The sequence below is a fragment of the Cricetulus griseus genome, chromosome 7 (genome assembly GCF_003668045.3).
Source record: "Cricetulus griseus strain 17A/GY chromosome 7, alternate assembly CriGri-PICRH-1.0, whole genome shotgun sequence".
NCBI lineage: Eukaryota > Metazoa > Chordata > Mammalia > Rodentia > Cricetidae > Cricetulus > Cricetulus griseus.
In genome coordinates this window covers 92,956,447-92,974,330 of record NC_048600.1, presented here as the reverse complement: position 1 = coordinate 92,974,330, position 17,884 = coordinate 92,956,447, and the positions used below count along the sequence as shown (strand labels likewise).

The 17,884-nt window shown below is 37.9% G+C and overlaps 3 protein-coding genes across 9 annotated transcripts in view; 2 read left to right on the top strand and 1 right to left on the bottom strand.

Annotated features, from left to right (window-relative positions):
* LOC100770202 (neurofibromin) overlaps positions 1 to 17,884 on the bottom strand; it is a 235,751-nt gene that overhangs the window by 49,787 nt on the left and 168,080 nt on the right. The gene's annotated exons all lie outside the window — the stretch shown is intronic.
* Positions 724 to 6,669, top strand: Evi2a (ecotropic viral integration site 2A). Of its 2 annotated transcripts, none has more exons than XM_027426541.2 (2): positions 724 to 935; positions 3,485 to 6,665. In XM_027426541.2, exon 2 carries the CDS (start codon positions 3,499 to 3,501, stop codon positions 4,186 to 4,188), a length of 690 nt encoding a protein of 229 aa, XP_027282342.1. In that variant the 5' UTR covers positions 724 to 935; positions 3,485 to 3,498; the 3' UTR covers positions 4,189 to 6,665. The 2 variants fall into 2 exon arrangements, with proteins under 2 accessions (XP_027282342.1, XP_027282343.1); XM_027426542.2 differs by lacking the exon at positions 724 to 935 and adding an exon at positions 955 to 3,191 and having other exon boundaries at positions 3,485 to 6,669.
* Positions 15,510 to 17,437, top strand: Evi2b (ecotropic viral integration site 2B). Its single transcript, XM_035447930.1, has one exon. The coding sequence runs from the start codon at positions 15,745 to 15,747 to the stop codon at positions 17,107 to 17,109; it is 1,365 nt and encodes a 454-aa protein (XP_035303821.1). The 5' UTR covers positions 15,510 to 15,744; the 3' UTR covers positions 17,110 to 17,437.

The window sequence follows — 17,884 nt, the reverse complement described above, 5'->3', positions numbered from 1 at the left end:
TTAAAACAAATTAAAATTTTAAATTATATAAATTCAAAGTTTTTGTTTTTAAGAAATGAGGAAGTGTCAGATTAACTTAGTTGGTTAGTGTGGTACTCATTTGAAAAAAAAATGAAAGATATGATCAAAGAGTTATATATAAGATACATGAAGTACTTGGGGCTAGGACAGATGTTTAGTAGTCTAGGTATATCACTACAGTGGCAGGAAAATTAAATCAAGAATCTGAAAGGCTCCAAAGTGTGATATGAATTAGGAGGATCTGTTGTAATCTAGGTATCTGCTATCATCTATAGAGCCAGGGAGCCCATTAGGGGCAGCTGTCTTCAGAGACGACAATGTGGTCCATTCCAGACATGTCATATCTAAGGTGATGCCAGAAAGACTTGTGCACATACCACACCCTGGAAGCATTCTCTGGTCCAAACCCCTGCTACAGTTTCCAGCTTGAAATGTCAGTTATGTGTGGGACTGATTCTCCTATATGTTTTAAAATCTGTCTGTGGTATAAAATAAAAAGTATAAAAATGATTTTGATACCACATTAAAGATGTCATCACATAACTTCCACTGAATAATACTAATTTCAAAAGCAGATAGCAGGCATAGCAATGAGCCAAAGGTCAAAAAGAAATGAAGTGGAAAACCCTCCCCATTCTGGGGGTGGAGATTTGCTCTACAAAGCCTCTTGTCATCCCAGTGGCCAACTAGAGCAGTCGGAGTTTTTGCCTTCCCGCGTGACATGTGTTTGAGTTACAGCGGAAAGGAAATGTGTCATCTGTGGTTTGGTTTTAAAAGTGGAAAGCTAGCTGTACGCATCCACTTAAAAAACGGCAGATTTCAGTTTCGTAGTCTTCAAACCATTCTACTTTAAGTAAGGAGAGAAGAAAAGAAGTTACTTATTAAATAAAGGTTGTGGCAGAGCATTTTGTAAGGTAGGTCATACATGCGGCTTTTCGCATTCCTTTTCACTCATAACTTTGTTCAGATTAGTGTTGAAGAAGTGTTTTCTCAAAGATGTATAAATATAAGTTTTCTATTCTATTATGAAAAACTATGTAAAAAACATAAGCAATTAGAGCTAGGAAAATTTTTAATTATTAATATGGAATTGTAAACCAGAATGAGGAAGGACCTGAGTATGGACTCAAATGAGTTAAAAAGGTTCATTTGATTTTTTTTGTTCCTTTTTTAAATTAGTGAAATACATTTCTTATTACTAGAGCTTAGGCATTACAAATGTGACTAAAATGGTGAGACAAAAAAACAAAACCAGAGAGCCAAAACCTTGCTAACCCAACCTGGTCTCCAGGGCATAAAGTGGAGATTTGGAAAGGTCCTCAGAGCTCTCAGGCATTTGTAGCATTAAAGAAAGCCTCATTTTGTCAGCATCTTGTTTACTGGGGCATGGTAGCACATCTGGCCGAAGACAATCAACAGCAGGCCTATTATCTGTCCTGTGGTACACTGCTAGCATGTACAACAGAGTGATGTTTACTGCACTGTGAATGAACTAATGTCATCAGAGTAACATACTTTCAGTTTTAGTCATTTTAACATTGAATCTGCTATGGTAGAAACTGATAGACATTTCTTAATAACCCAATTTAAAGTGCTTTTTTTTTGTGAACAACTCAAAGTATTCTATCATTCAACTTCAAGATTGACGCTGAATACTATTACACAAAGTCAGTGCACTGTATCTTTACGCGTCTATCAATAGTCAAAATCCCAATAGTGATCTGGATCCCAGAACACAGGTGTTCTTTTGTTTTTTCCCTCTCCACTCAGTATAAATTATTAATTCAAAAGTTAGTTTAAAGTGAGCATCATTTACTACATGCTGTTTTCATCTGTGCAACTCAACACTATGTTAGTCTCCATTTCTGTGTCTCGCTAGCATTCAGAAATTGTCTAACAGCATATACCATCCCATAGGAAACCTCTCTGCTCAAGTATGCCTGGCAGAGTGGCATCTGTGTCACTTGGAGTGATTTAGAGACAGAATCTCAAGCCCTACCCTTAGACCTGAAAAAGGACTCCCTTTGCACATTCAAATTTGAAGATAACGTCTATAACACACAGGGCTCTTTACAAGACAACTTCATTCATTAAGTGTTAGAATGATCTAGTGTTTGCTCTAAGTCTCCTCACATTTATGCTCCAAGTTCTAAGATACTGCCTCAAGAGCTGCTTTGGAGAACTGCCATAGTATTATAAACACCTCAGCCGGGCCTGGTCACACACACACAAACGCGAATGCCTTTGATCCCAGGACTGAGGAGGCAAAAGCAGGTTAATCTTTTAAAGCAAAGAAACAACTTACTTTACTAAAGGTGCTAAATGTCTCTTGCTAGGTTAGCTGTAACTGAGGTAGACACGACAGCCCCAGTGAGATCTCTAAACAGATAGCCAATAACAGGAACTAAGAACAGACTTGGTCCTTTTATGCACTGGCTTCCAGAAGCTGAGCCCAAAGCCGAATTTCAATTTTTGGGAGGGGTGGTGAGTGGTAGGCATGCACTACCCCACAGCTACATCCTGGCTGTTAAATTTCAGCTTTCTAGTATTAAGATGAGCTGCTCACAGCCGGCCACTGTGTTCTAAGACCCCAACAGTATGATGACCAATTTTAAAAGAATTTTTCCGTATAATTTCTTTTGTAGATTTGTGTCAAAGTGAGGGTCGGGGAGAGTGCCAGTTATAAAATGACAACAAAGGTGGCTGCCTTTTGTAGAACTTTGAGAACAGAAGAAATCTTTGTTCCTGGTTTCTAGGTTGAGAGAACAATCCTACTTCTGCTATTTGGAAAGTCACTGTCAACTAAGGCGGCAGAGGTGGAATAAGCACACGAAGCTGCCTTCACAAAAGCTAGAACTAGATTCTGAGGCTGTTTTAATGGCACAACTGCAAAGGCCAAACAACACTTCAAATTCCTATTTGATTGATGTATACTTGCTTCCAGTCTCTACCAAACATCCACCCTTCCTCTCCCACAAAAAAGCTACTTGCGACTTCTTTTTATGCTTGAAACAAAACTTTCTAGGCCAAGTCGCCTTTACTACAAGATGAGGACGTGCTACTCCGAGGGTGGACACTTCAGTAAGAAGGCCTTAAATGAGGAATCGCAAGTACAAAGCAGAAGCAGCTGACTCCAAACTGAGGTTTATGACACATCCTTAATAGGAAGAGTATGTAAAGCTATGGTACACAGTTAAAATGGTTAAGACATATTTGTAATGCTAACTTACAGCTTCAAAATATACAATAAAATTAAAATGTTTATATATTATCTAAGAACAGGAATGGAAATTCAGTTAAAAATAAAAGAAAAAACTTCAGTTGGGAAGAATCCAGTAACAAATGGTAGACATGAATTCTGATTTCTTTGTATTATCTCAAGTGCAGTCCCAGCACTACAATTAGTTCACACACAAGTCACTATTCTTTCACAAACTAATGATGGATATTGCTGTCTCAACAGATACCAGTATACCCATGGCCATGGAGCAGACAGGACAGTACCTGCATCTTGTTTTCCTAATGACAACAGTGTGTTCCTTGTCTCCAGGAACAAAAGCAAACCATACCCATCTGTGGGCTAACAATATCACTGTTTGGGGCTCCATTAATCAAAACAGCACAAGTAGACATCACAGTGAGAAGAACACAGACTCTGTAAGTGCTGCAGTGGATCACAAAGTGAGTTCTACAGACAAGCCTGAATTATTGCCCACTGTGTCTTTAGCCCCTACATCTACACTGAAGCCCTCTGTGCCTCATGTCTTCACAAACAGTTCTCCAACTGCAGAGATCACTCAAAGCACAAGCAAAACTCAAGGGGAAATTTTTAAAAAGGATATCTGCGAGGAAAACAACAGCAACACAGCCATGCTAATTTGCTTAATTGTAATTGCTGTGCTTTTTCTTATCTGTACTCTTCTGTTTCTATCAACTGTGGTTCTGGCAAACAAAGTCTCATCTCTCAGAAGGTCAAAACAAGCAGGCAAGCGCCAGCCTCGGAGCAATGGTGACTTTCTGGCAAGCAGTGGGCTCTGGACTGCTGAATCTGACACTTGGAAAAGAGCAAAAGAGCTCACAGGCCCAAAGCTCCTGATGCAATCTACTGGTGTGCTCACAGCTACCAGGGAAAGGAAGCAGGAAGAAGGAACTGAAAAACTCAACTAGGTCACGAATTTGGAAAGGGAAATGCAAAGCAACAATGAGGAAGGCTGGCTGGTGGTATTTTATAGCAATGTTTGTTCAGATGTCTGATCAAAAATCTGACATGCAGTTTAGCATCAAAGAAACCAGAAAGGGAAATGTATGCTTGCTGAAGTTACTTAAAACTGCATTTCTGTTTCACACTTCAAATTTTTAAAAAAGAAATAAAACAGCAGGTGTTTTATAACAATATATAACAACAAATAACAACAGGTAACTAAATAAATATTCCTGTTCAGCAATAGGTGACCTCTGTCTGAATGTACTTGAACTTGGAAGAGTTCTATTAAGTCCTTAGAGCCAAGCAGATGTCATAAAGCCATAATTCAACTGAGTAATGCAATGTACACTCTCACTGGATGAGGTAGAACCCATACCAGTTTGAATCTTAGCACAGCTAACCTTAGGCTACTTCTTTTTACCTTTACATGTGGCACAAGACAAACATACCTTTCTACTATACAAAATAAATTAAAACTTAATTTTGTACAATAAGTGAAAAAATTACAACAAAGCTGATGATGTATCTTGCATTTACACTGTCCTAGAATAGATTGTAAAAATAGATGAGATTCACACCTACAACAGAAGGTTACACATAAATATAAAAATGTTTTCATGTTTAAGAGTATCATTTGAAGAGGCTGAAGAGATGCTTCAGAAGCAAGAACACTGGCTACTCAGGTTCTATTCCCAGCACTCACAAAAGGTTCACAGATGGCTGTAACTCCTGGCTTCCTTGGGTACCAGGCATATACATGGTACACAGATATAAATGCATATAGATAAAACATCCATATACATAAGATAATTACAAAAAAGAGTAACATTTACCTTTTGTATACATACTGCTTACTAGAAGATTAACAACAAGCACTGGCCAAGTGTGGTAGCATATACCTGTCATCCCAACATTTGGGAAGCTCAAGTCAGGGGATTCTGAGTTTGAGGCTAGCCTGGCCTGCACAGTGAGACCACCTCAAGCTTTAGCAATAACAAAACATAATACATGTCTTAAAGTTGGTTAATATTTAGGCTGTAAGGATGCTAAGTCACTTAAAATGATCACTTTTCACTTTTATTCTCAAGAGCAGTATGAATAAAGGGATGTGAGGGGTGTGTGTGTGTGTGTGTGTGTGTGTATACATGCAGTTGATCAGATTTTGTAAAAAGGCAATTATTTTTTTTTTTAGGTAATTGCTTAAACTTTGAAAAACACTGGCTTCAAGTAAAATAGCAACTGACATTCAAGTCAAGCCCTTCATCTCAATAAAGCATATCACAAAAATTGACTTGAGAAACTTTCTAAGGGTATACTCAAACTGAAAAGGGATATATCTATTTAATAACTAGGCTTCACTTAAAATAAGTCCCATTCTTTAACTAGCTTTACTCTATGCAGTATTCTAGCAACCAAACAAAAGATTTTTATCATGACCATATTCTCACCCCTTTTTAATTGTGTGCATGTGCAGTAGCTCACAGAATCCAGGTTACTTAACCCCCCTCTGAAGCTGGAGTTACAGGTGATTATGAACCACCTGATGTGAGTATTGGGAACTGGACCCAGGCCTACTCAAGAGCAGTATGCTCCTCTTTTATAGATTTATTTATTCCTTATTTTATGGGAGTGTCTTGCCTACATGTATGCTTGTAACCACATGCATGCAGTACCCTTGAAGGCCAGAAAAGGGTGTTGGGTCCCCTGGAACTGGAGTTATAAACAAGTGGGTGTGGGGAATAGAACTGGGATCCTCTGGAAGAGCAGCAAGTGCCTTTACCTGCTGAGTCATCCCTCCAGCCCCTTAACATTGCCCCCCTTGATTAATAATTCAACCTGGATACATATCAGAATCAAATTTTTAAAAATTTAATACCAATACCTAATTCATAACCCCTACTTTTGATTACAGTTACAATGATCTGAGTTCAACGTCAAATACTGGGTATTTTTTCCTAACTACTTAGATGGTATTATCCTTGACTGTCACATTCACTTTCGTCAAGATCTATGGCTTTAAAACATCTAAGTTACATCTTTAAATGAACCATGTGTTGAGGGGCATATAATATAAAGTTTATTTTCTTTCTTTTTTAATGTGTATTGGTGTTTTGCCCACATCTGTATCTATGCAGTACATGGGTGCCTGGTACCCACAGAGGCAAGAAGAGGGCATCAGATCCTCTCTGGGACTGGAGTTGTGAGCTGCCATGTGGGTGTTAAAACTAAACTTGGTCCTCTGGAAGAGCAGCCAGTGCTCTTAACTGCTGATAACAACTTTTGCAGCAATTTACTACTAGCCTAAGAACAACAACAACAAAAGGCTCATCCCCTACACAGTCATAATGACATTACACCAGATAAAGCAAAATGTCAACAAAATGAAAAAGTACAGCACAAGAAACACGAAGATCAGGGTACACAACTGTCTTCTTATCTCTTATTACCTCTTCTTGTTTCTTTGTTCTAGTTCTTTTGCTTTTAGGGGGTAAGTGGGTGAAATGAGTTCTTTTGTTTGTGATAGTGTGTCCTGTAAGTCAGGCTGGCCTCAAGCTTACCATGTTTAATGATTTCCAAGACACCTGAGCCTACTGCTCAGCCTCCCAAGTGCAGAGATTATAGGCATGTATCATCAAGCCAGATTCAGGTTGTCTTTTCAAGAGTAAAACCACCCATATTGGAAAAGACTATAGGCAATGCTCCCTTTTTATACAAATTAAATATTTGTGGTTGGGTGGCAGAATGGTAACTCAGTTATCCTCCTTGAGATAACTGTTGTAAACAAATACTTGTCAGAGGAAATTAAAACAAAATAACCTTTTCTAAAGACAAGAAATTGGCTAAGAAACTACTTTCATATTAAACATATTAGCCATATTTTCAAATAAAACAGAATACTTTTATGTATTATAGGAATATTTAAAATGTATTACTCAATACTTGGTTTTTAAGCATGTCTCCTGAAAATGATGCCTTCTAATAGGAGCGTATGAAAAACTGGTTAAAAGACATCTACAGCTTCGCAATTTCCTAAGTTATTTTTTTTAAAAAACCCCTTTTATTTTCTATTCCTAGATATAATGATTATCATCTTAATCTAAAGATTTAAAAGTGAATTAAAAGTGCTAAATTAGGCCAAGTGGCAGTGATGTACTCCTTTAATCCCAGCACTCAGAAGGCAGAGGCAGGCAGATATCTGTAAGTTAGTTCCAGGACAGCCAGAGCTACACAGAGAAACCTTGTCTCCAAAACAAACACACAAGCAAACAAACAAAAACTAAATTACAAGCTTCTTAACAACATGGTAGGGTGATGGCACAAGCCAATAATCCCAGCACTTGGGAGGCTGAAACAGGGAGCCTGAAAATTCAAGGCCAGTCTAGGTCACATGATGACACCCTGTCTCAAAAATAAACAAGCTTTCTAGCCCCAATCAAAAAGGCTGCATTATAATATTTTTATTACATTCTATTATTCTTTTGTTACCAAGTTATAAAAGTCTTCTCAAGTTAGGAATTTTATCATTATAATCCATGTTCCTTGGCAGTGACCAGGGAAAGTGTCATTTGATATTTACTTTCTCTACTATACCCCACGTTGGAGGCATTTACATGTATTTACATCCCATAATAAGTTAGGGATTACAATCTGTATTTTTCAGATGAAGAGGAGGCTAGGAGAAGACTTGCTTAGGGAAACTTTCATTCAGAGAGACTCACACTCTTGAATTACCTTGCTTAGTCTTATTTAAATTTCTTATTTAAAAAAACTTTTTGAAGACTGAAGAGACAGACAGCTTAATAAACAGTTAAAAAGTGCTTGCCGTCCTTCTAGGGGACCTGAGTTCGGCTGTCATGGCCTGTGTCCAGGCAGCTAACAACCAAGAGCAGCTCAGGTTCAGGGGATTCAGCATCCTCTTCTGGCCTCTTGAGGGCACCTACACACACGTGGCATACATATACATAAAATTAAATAGATTTTCTTTTTAAAAGAAATAGTGGGCTAAAGATAGAGCACAGTGGTGGATCTGTTGTCTAGTGAGTGGTGTTTACTTTCGAGAATTGGCTAAAATGACGCCTCACATGGTGGCCAGTGCATCTTAATATTATTACTTCCTTATTGGCAATACCCAAGTAAGGTATAGGCAGAGCACAAACCAAAGTATAATTGTATAATTTTCAACAATTTGATTTTGGTATTTTAGTACTGTGTGTCACACATAAAGTCTCATACATACAAGTAAACACCACCTACCTCTTCCACTAAGAAATCTCCCTTTGGGGACTACCAGCCATAAACCTCTCCTTAGAATACATAATTCCTTGGCAGAACTAAATGCTAAGTATTTAGATTATAAAATCACATGATTGGAAAGTAATGGATCAAACATCAGTTAAAAGCACTTAAGTTATATAGTTGTTTCAAAATTAGCTCTGTTGAAGGAGCACATTTCTTAGTCATTTTGTGGCTTATTGCACTTCCTGCAACTGCTATTGATAAACTTCCTCTGCTGCACAGAAACCATTTCAGTGTGCTAGAGGACCATTTTTAATCTGAACCACCAACGTGTCCTGGTAGAACAAAAGTGTACATTCTGTGAAAGAAGCTATCAGGTAAGAACACCTGACGCAGCCTTTTCATTTCATTTTTGCTTAACCCGAAATTTATTTGAAATATCAAATATTATCTTTAGGTTTTACAGTTGAATTCAGCTCTTGACAGTTTAAAAATGTCTACAGAAGCTTTTCTGTGGCTCTGCTATACAGAATTTTAAAAAATTTATATTGTCTAAAAGATTTTCATCAGTGTTTTAATATTACCAGCCCTTTGAAGCTTACTCAAAATATGTTAACATTACTTTAATAATTTTTAAAAAGCTAAGAGTTAAAAATAAATTCCATGGGCATTGACTGAATTTTAAATTTTTAAAATATTGTTTAATAATTCTAGAGACTGGGGCTACAGGCCAGTGACAATACTTTCCCAGAATGTATAATGTCCTGGGTTTGAGCCCCATCACCACAACGGAGAAAAAAAAGAGTCTAGTTTCTATAAAGACTTTCTACTCATATAGATTTAAATTGTCTAATCAACTACCTCCCCCTTTAAAGTCAGGGTTTCTATATGCAGACTAGGCTGACCTCTAACACAGAAATCCTCTGTCTCTACATAACAAGTACTGGGATTAAAAGCATGCACCACCATGCCTGGCCTAAATTTTTATTTGTTTATCCCTTTTGATGGTCACCTTCATTTTGACTTAACTTAAAAAGAAATTATATACTTATGTATTTTTATATAAAAGGAATTTTATATGTAAGTAATAATTATGACATATAACTATTATATGTCATTTAAAAAGCTCCATAAAGCAAAACTATTATTATAAAATGGATATGTGAATATTCACATCATCCATGTGCTTATCCCACATACCCTGAACTGACATATAAAACATAAAACCAGCCACAAAAAAAGACATTTTGTAAGAACTTGTTAATGTATACAAAAGATACTTACTTTGTGAATAAACGGGGCAATTACAAATAAATAAAAAGCATGGAGCTGCCATAGATGTGTAACCTCAAGGAAAACTATGTTGGAAGTGGGTATCCCATTTCAACACTTCAACAACATAGCCTTCCCTTTAAGCAGTCTGGTTGGAATTTTGTTTTTTAAGGTAATGTATGTTATATAAGCTAAGAAAAAAAGGTCTTTTTAAGCTCAGATTTGTCTGAAACAGGACTAGTCTCAAGTTTAGCAGTTTCTTATTTCAACAAGTTCCTACATAATTCTACTTGGAAGTATCATGTGAGTAATTCTGAACTTGCTAAATATAAGCCTGATGCCTTTTAAGGCTCAATCTTTTAAAAATGCAATAAACTGCAAATTATGACAGCTTATCATGCTAACCATTCAAAACTCCTAGCTGTTCACACAGACCCCTGCCTGCAACTGATGTGGGTTTTCTGGTATTTCTCTGTCTCTGTGTCTCTCCCTCTCCTTGCAAATGGATCCTATTAACCAGGAATTTTCTGGGTGTTCAGTAATGGTAGCTATTATCACTGATTAAAGATGGCCATAAAAACACTACTTGGAATTCAAGATTGATTTCCTTTTCTGGCTTCTTCACTTTACAGTTTCAAAATTTCACTAGTTAGAGATAAGACTAATACTATGTACTTATCTCATATGTGTACTTTATTTTTCTTGCTGTTTTTGTTTGTTGGGGGACAAGGCTAGCCTGGAACCCCCAAGCAGATCTAGTTAGCCTTGAATTCAGAGATCTGCCTACCTCTACCTCCCGGAATGAAAGGTATGCACATCCACACCCAGCTATCGCTTACTTTCCTTACATCAAAATAACTGAGAAACACACACTATTTTGATTGTTTATCTGAAACAGAGTTTCACTATGTAGCTTTGGCTGGTCTGGACTTCCCTAAGTAAACCAGGTTGGCCTCAAATTCAGAGATACACTTGCTTCTGTTGCTAGGGCTGGAATTAAACACTTGAGCCACCATGCACAGTTGAAAGACAAAATTTTTGACTCAACTACCTACAATTGCCTTTTTCCCTAAGGAATATTTATCAAAGTTCACTGATTCCTTATTAAAATGATGTATTTCTTATCATAGCCGATTTAAAAGTATTAATTGTACTCAAGTATTTCTGTGGTACTGGAGATCAAATTCAGGACCTTGTGCATGGTGGGCAATCACCATAGCACTGAGCTACACTCTCCCATCCCTGTCAGCATGTGACAAACACATGCTTAATAGCAGGGAGCTCCTTCTTCATTGTAATTGTGCTTGAAATACTCATTCACTAAAACAATGTACATCTTCCTTTTTAAAAATTAAAATAAATTTCTAGAAAAACAAAGGACAAAAATAATAGATTTAGCCCTCAGGTGCCTCCCCTATAATCTAACAAGGTTGAGAAATCTGGATTTTCCTGAGCAGATTAAAGAATTTCCAAGAAATATCCTATATAGGTTGTGCACATGTTCTTTGTAGACAGCAGACATACTTCTGGGTAATGTCAGGCAAAGTGAGGGTGGGAGAAATCTTAAGGACCTTTGCAGCAGACAAGGGATCCGAAATGACCTGGTTGGTCAGCTCATTTTTGTTAATTCTTTGTACCTACATACAGGCCAGTGACAGAAGGACAATTCCCAACAACCTCTTTACCCAGGTCAATCTCTCCCCAGCTTCATTTTACCTACTTCAGTATTCTTCAGTAACTTCTTGATAAGCAACTACCATTTGCAACTATTTCTTTTCCTTTGATACCTTTTCTAATCTATTGATCCTTTCCCACATATCTGCTGTATCTTAAAATTTTTGTAAAATTTCTCTGTAGTGTTCTTTTTAAAAAATATTTTCATTTCTATTTCCTGTCTATTCTAAATTTTTATCCCTTTTTTATCCCCTGCTCTAAATTCAGCTGACCACTATGTTTCTCTGCAGAAAGAGTAAACACGTTAGGCATACACTGTTACATATGTAGCAAGTACATTTAATAACTTTGTGTATTATAGGTAATAACATTGACTTCTAACACCTCTGAAAAAAAAGTCAAGTTTCCCTCCCCCATAATTAATCCCAAATTTCTTCTTTTTGTCTTGATGCTTCTTTAGAAGAGTATTCTGAACTGCTGTAGTAGATTTTAACAGATTCTAGTATTCTGCTGCAGCAGATCCTAAGAGGGTACAAAGCTAAGTGATGAGCAGGACAAAGTGGCAGGATATTTGAAAACTGGGTTTTGCTTTTACTATCGCTGACAAGTGGAAACACAACACTGAAGTGTCTAACTTCCTATTGACATTAGAGGTGATGAACCTATCAAAATGTGATCTTACAAACCAAACCGAGTTTTATAATTATGCTCCTTTTTTGGCTAGTTCTCCTCTATTCCCCTTTTCAGCTAACTAAAAAGAGGAACCGTATGGTTTCTTTATTTTAAGCAAAGTCACAAAAGAGGAAACATTTTTAGCTAAAGACAATCCATGGCCTATATCTTCTGTTGCTTTGGAAAGCATTTTTCTAAAAACATTTACAAAATGAAACCCTGAACATCATTTTCTAACCAAGCCTTTTTTGGGTAACCTACAAAAATTACTGTGTGGAACAGCATGAATGATGACCATCTAGAGAGGAGTCAGATCTTCACATCCATGCCAAAAATTTCAAATGTTTCCTTTTAAGGACCTTGAAAAAGGAATAAAAACCAGAATTTACTTAAATGTTATTATCTCTGCTTATATTATGTTAGAAGTCTTAATAAAAAAACAAAAGTGAGCTAGGTGATGGTGGCACACGCCTTTAATCCCAGCACTAGGGAGGCAGAGGTAGGCAGACCTCTGTGAGCTCCATCCAGCCTGGTCTGCAGAGTGAGTTCCAAGACAGCCAAAGCTACAAAGAAAGACCCTGTTCCAAAAAACCAAAATAAGTAAATAAACAAATGCGAAATGGCAAAGAACCAAGAGGCCCAGCAAATATTTACTGAGAAACTACTCTAGAAGGTATAGGGGAATCAGCGTAAGAAATCATGAGACAATGGGGGAACAGAAAGAATGTAGGTTTTAGAATCACTTGGTCCTGGGTACAAATTCTCAGACTGTCACTAACAGTCAAATTGCTCAACTCATTCCACTATGCTTTTCTGTGAAGATTAAATGAAATACAGTATCTAAATCATGAACTTATGGCATATTCTTCATAGGTATTTTCTTCCTTTGTTTCTTTCCACCTTCATGGATTTTTTTTTTTTTTTTAATAATCTGGTTTGAAGTGATGGGAATAATAATAATAGAAAATGTGAAACAACATTTAAAAAAAAAAAAAAACAACAATACAATTATTTAGGCAAAGAGAAGCAAGAGTGAGGTACATCCCAAGAAAGCAGCAAGTCAGTAAGAACAGAAAACAGCTATTTGTGGCTGTGGTCAGTTAGAGAGAACTTGGCTTAAGAGGGGGAATTTAAATTGAGGACTACAAGATGAAGACAGGTTCAGGCCAGCCTAGTCTGCAGAGCAAGTTCCAGGACAGCTTCACAGAAACCCTGTCTTGGGGAAAAAAAAAAAAAGACAGGTTCAGACATGTAGTCTGCAGGGAAGATGACTGGGCAAAAAAAGAGCACATTAGAAGACAGTGAAAATGGCATAATTTAATGTTTAGGAAGCATGCAAGAAGTTCAAGCTTGGTCTGTCAGTTTTTTCTAGACAGAAACAGTGAATCCTTACATGAAGTAGCAACCAGATTGTGTATGTTTTATAATCAGCACCAGGCAAGGGAATTCAATATTTTAAATATTAGGTTTCAAGCACTGGAGAGAAAACACAAAGGAAGAGACAAAGAAAAAAACATATTTTTCGTGTTAAGTCTGGGTCCTTTCTGCTCAAGCTTGTGATCTTAGCATTCAGGAAGTTGAGGAGGAAGGATCTCAAGTGCAAGGCCAGCTTGAGCTACACAGGGAACCATTTCCTTCTTTCTTTCTTTCTTTCTTTCTTTCTTTCTTTCTTTCTTTCTTTCTTTCTTTCAATTTAATTTAGAAACAGTCTTATTTTACATATCAATTCCAGTTCCCTCTCCTGCCCATCCTCCCATGCCCCCACGGCCCCCTCCCATCCCACCTCCCCAAGGAGGGTGAGACCTTCCATGGGGGATCATCAAAGTCTGTCACATCATTTAGGGGAGGGCCTAGGCTTCAATAGTATCCCTCCCCGTTCAATGGGCTCCCAAAGTTCATTTGTGCACTAGGAATAAATACTGGTTCCATTGTCAGACAGACAGTTTCTTAAAACACAAAAACAAACAACAATGGGGGGGCGAAGGGAAAGGGAGGGGGTGTCATTTATCATTATCCACTACACTAATGGTAAGATGGATAAGGAAATAAATACTACTCAAATTGCCAAAATCCGGACTGGAGAGATGGCTCAGAGGTTAAGAGCACTGACAGTTCTTCCAGAGGTCCTGAGTTCAATTCCTGGCAACTGCATGGTGGCTCACAACCACCTTGGATGAGATCTGGTGCCCCTCTGCTGGCATGCAGGCAGAAGACTGTATACATAATAAATAAATAAAATCTTAAAATAAAACAAAAACAAATTGCCAAAATCTTTTATTATACCTTTAGTGTCACGGAAAAACTAGTTTCTTACATATACCAACTAGTATTTAACAGTCTGAGATTTTCCTTTGCTTAATGTTAAGAACAGCACTTTTGGTGATGTCCACCACAAGCCCATTATACTCTGTGCTGACAATGCCAGCACTGGGCTCACTATAAAGTGTGAGGCAACTGAAAACAGTTAAATTAAGTGACCTTACATGCAGAGTTAAGTGGACAGAGTACAACATACAACTGGAACTTTCGAACTTAAGTCTTCAAGTTTCAGCATCAAGGACATCCCACAAAAAGACAGCTGCCAAGCCTATATTGTGTCCTGCCTTGCTTGTGCATGTCTTCTAGGCTGGGAGATGTATGTGTATAACTGGTTCTTACAGTAGTCTAAGATTTAGATCTGCTTCAACATCTCTGGGAAACCTTCCCAAAGTCCTCCCAGGCAAAGGCAGTTCCTCTGTTCATCTACTGACTATGAGGAAACATCAAATTACTATAATTACTTTTATTTTTGTGAGACAGGGTCTCTCTATGTAGCTCTGGCTATCTTGGAACTCACTATATATATCAGATTGGCTTTGAACTCACAGAGATTGCCTGTCTCTGCTGGGATTAAAGGAGTGTACTATCATGTCCAACTGGGAAGTCTTTTTAAAAATATGCTGAATTTGTTGATCATGAGCTACACACATGAATTGTCCACTAAAGAAGTTATATAAATGGACTCAGAACAAAGGAGCTATAGGTTGGATGTGCAGATTTGGTAGTTATGGCACAAGGGTGAAAGTGGAAACTTACAGAACCAGGAATAAAGAAAAGTGAAAGGCAGAGGGAGACTGAATACTGAGTATCTATATTAAGGAGACAGGAGAAAAAGAAGGTATGACTAACGGCATGAAAGGAAGACTGAATTACAAAAACTACTGAAATGTTGGTGAAGGAGTAGTCAATAAGGTCAAAGGTGGTGAACAGAGAGCAAAGGAGAAGTAAAGTAAAGACAACAGTTTAAGGGACCATGGTCACTGGTGTTCTCAGCAGAGGCAGACCTGCTTATTTCTAGGAACAGATGAGAGGGCACATAGTCCCAGCAGGTTGAGCTGCCACACTTAAGAAGATAGGAAATGAAGGAGTGGAACCCAGGGAAGCTAGAGGGACTTGCAAGGTTGAGTGGGATTTTATAAAAGAATTAAGATTACTTCCCAGGAACTCCAAATGCTGTACTATGAACTGGAATATTACATTCTGTCAAGTATAAATCAGAATACTAACAAAATGCCTAACCATGAAGAGTCAAATGTAATTAGACTTTATCTGACAGCTGTCATTCTTCTCTCTCTTTTTTTATTTCTTTCACTGTGAAATCACTGGCAAGGAGGAAACATTCTGAAATGGATTCCAAGTATCTCATCTTAATTTTGCTTTGTCAATACCTGAACAATACATTTTTCTCAGAGACAGAAGCAATTACAACAGAGAAGCAACCCCAGTCTACTGTACTTACATCATCAATGTTATATGTTACAACTAATTCTCAAAACACAACAGAGAATACTTTAAATCAAACAACACAAGTCAACACTTCTCCTGGACGACAATTACTGCCTGCCAAAATCACTCCTGGACAATCAACACCAGCTGTTTATGTCTCTTCTACAGAACCAGTATTGCATACTTCTACAAGACTTGTCTATAACATCACCAGACAAGCAATATCAACAGTCAATAACTCCTTCCCACAAACATCACTAGCTGGGTCCACTTTGGGCAATCAACCATCACCTTCTACCCAGAATTCCACTAGACAACCACTAAGACCTCTTGTCTATACTTCCACACAGCAGCCACGGTTACCTGTTCCTACCGATTCTGGAAAACCAGTACCACAGACTGTTCATAATCCACCCATAAAACCAACACCAAGGATTTATTCACCTAGGACTAGCATCGCACAAAGGAACATTCCATCGTTCACTTCAAAACCAAAGAGTGATAAAGGAACTGCACATAAAACCAACCACAATGAATTAGCTGCCATAATAATTGGTGCAATAATAACTTCTATGTTGGTAGCTATACTCATGATTATACTGTGGAAATACTTGAGGAAACCTGTTTTAAATGATCAAAACTGGGCGGGTAGGTCTCCATTCGCTGATGGAGAAACACCAGACATGTGTATGGATAATATTAGGGAGAGTGAAGTATCCACAAAGCGCACATCAGTTGTTTCACTTATGACTTGGAAACCAAGCAAAAGTACACTGTTAGCAGATGACTTAGAAGTTAAGCTCTTTGAATCAAGTGAACACATCAATGATATCAATAATCTCAAAGCTGAGAGTGTAAAAGATCAAATAAATGGTGTATCAGAAGACAGCGCTGATCGGTCAACAATTGGTACAGCTGTGTCTTCTTCAGATGATGCAGACCTGGCCCTGCCACCTCCCCTTCTTGATCTGGATGGGAACCCATCTGACAAGCCCACAATGGTAACTGTTTCTCCTTTACCAAATGATCCTACCAATTTCCAATATTCTGCAAATAATCTAAATCAAACATGTGAAGATTATAATTCCAGTATTGAACAGCCATTTCCGCCACCCCCTGACTCTAACTTGCCTCTGCCAGCAGTAGATTCTACAAACAGTCAAGAGTCTAACCACAAGATTCAAGGCCAGGAATTCTCTCCTCCTGACTTGCATCAGGATCTCACTGACTCCCTGCCACCATCACCACCTCCAGAGCTGCTGTAAAGTGACAGCTTGCTTTCTAGTCTGTCCTCCATCCTGAGATGACTCCATCCTGTTCCTGATCATGTTAGGACACATATTACATGACAACTGGCAGCCAACAGACTTCTGTTTAGAAATTACTGGACACCTGAGTGAAGCCCATGTACTTGGGTAGATTATTACAGTGGTATATTACAGTGGTAAAAAGCAGAGTGCCTTTTATATATGTGACTGCCACATATGTCAATGTAACCATTTTGGAAACATATAATCTATATATACTTATTGTTAATAGATTTTCCCCTTGAAAAGCTGTATATAAACTTGTGTTGACTAAATAAAATTTTATGTTTCCATCATAAAGTCTTGGGTGTAGCAGAAAGAGAAATATTAAATAGTCTAAGTTTTAGTACTTCAAATACTAAATAAATATTTCAATTTATGGGGATGAGAGATTAAAATATATGTCTAAGAACAAGTCATTTCCAGTTTTGGTTTTACTGGAAACGCACAGATGCAAAACCATATTAAAACACGAAATCACAGTGCTGTGCTGGGGAACATTTACCCTGAAAAAATGAGGACCCACCATAAAATGCACACATTTTGTTTTGTTTTGTTTTGTTTTTCGAGACAGGGTTTCTCTGTGTAGCTTTGGAGCCTATCCTGGCCCTTGCTCTAAAGATCATGCTGGCCTCAAACTCACAGAGATTCGCCTGCCTCTGCCTCCTGAGTGCTGGGATTAAAGGCGTGCGCCACCAATGCCGGCCTCACCACCACCACCACCACCACCACC

Excerpts from the sequence above, each read along its gene's own strand:
- Evi2a (XM_027426542.2), top strand. The coding sequence starts at position 3,499 with ATGGCCATGGAGCAGACAGGACAGTACCTGCATCTTGTTTTCCTAATG.
- Evi2b (XM_035447930.1), top strand. The coding sequence starts at position 15,745 with ATGGATTCCAAGTATCTCATCTTAATTTTGCTTTGTCAATACCTGAAC.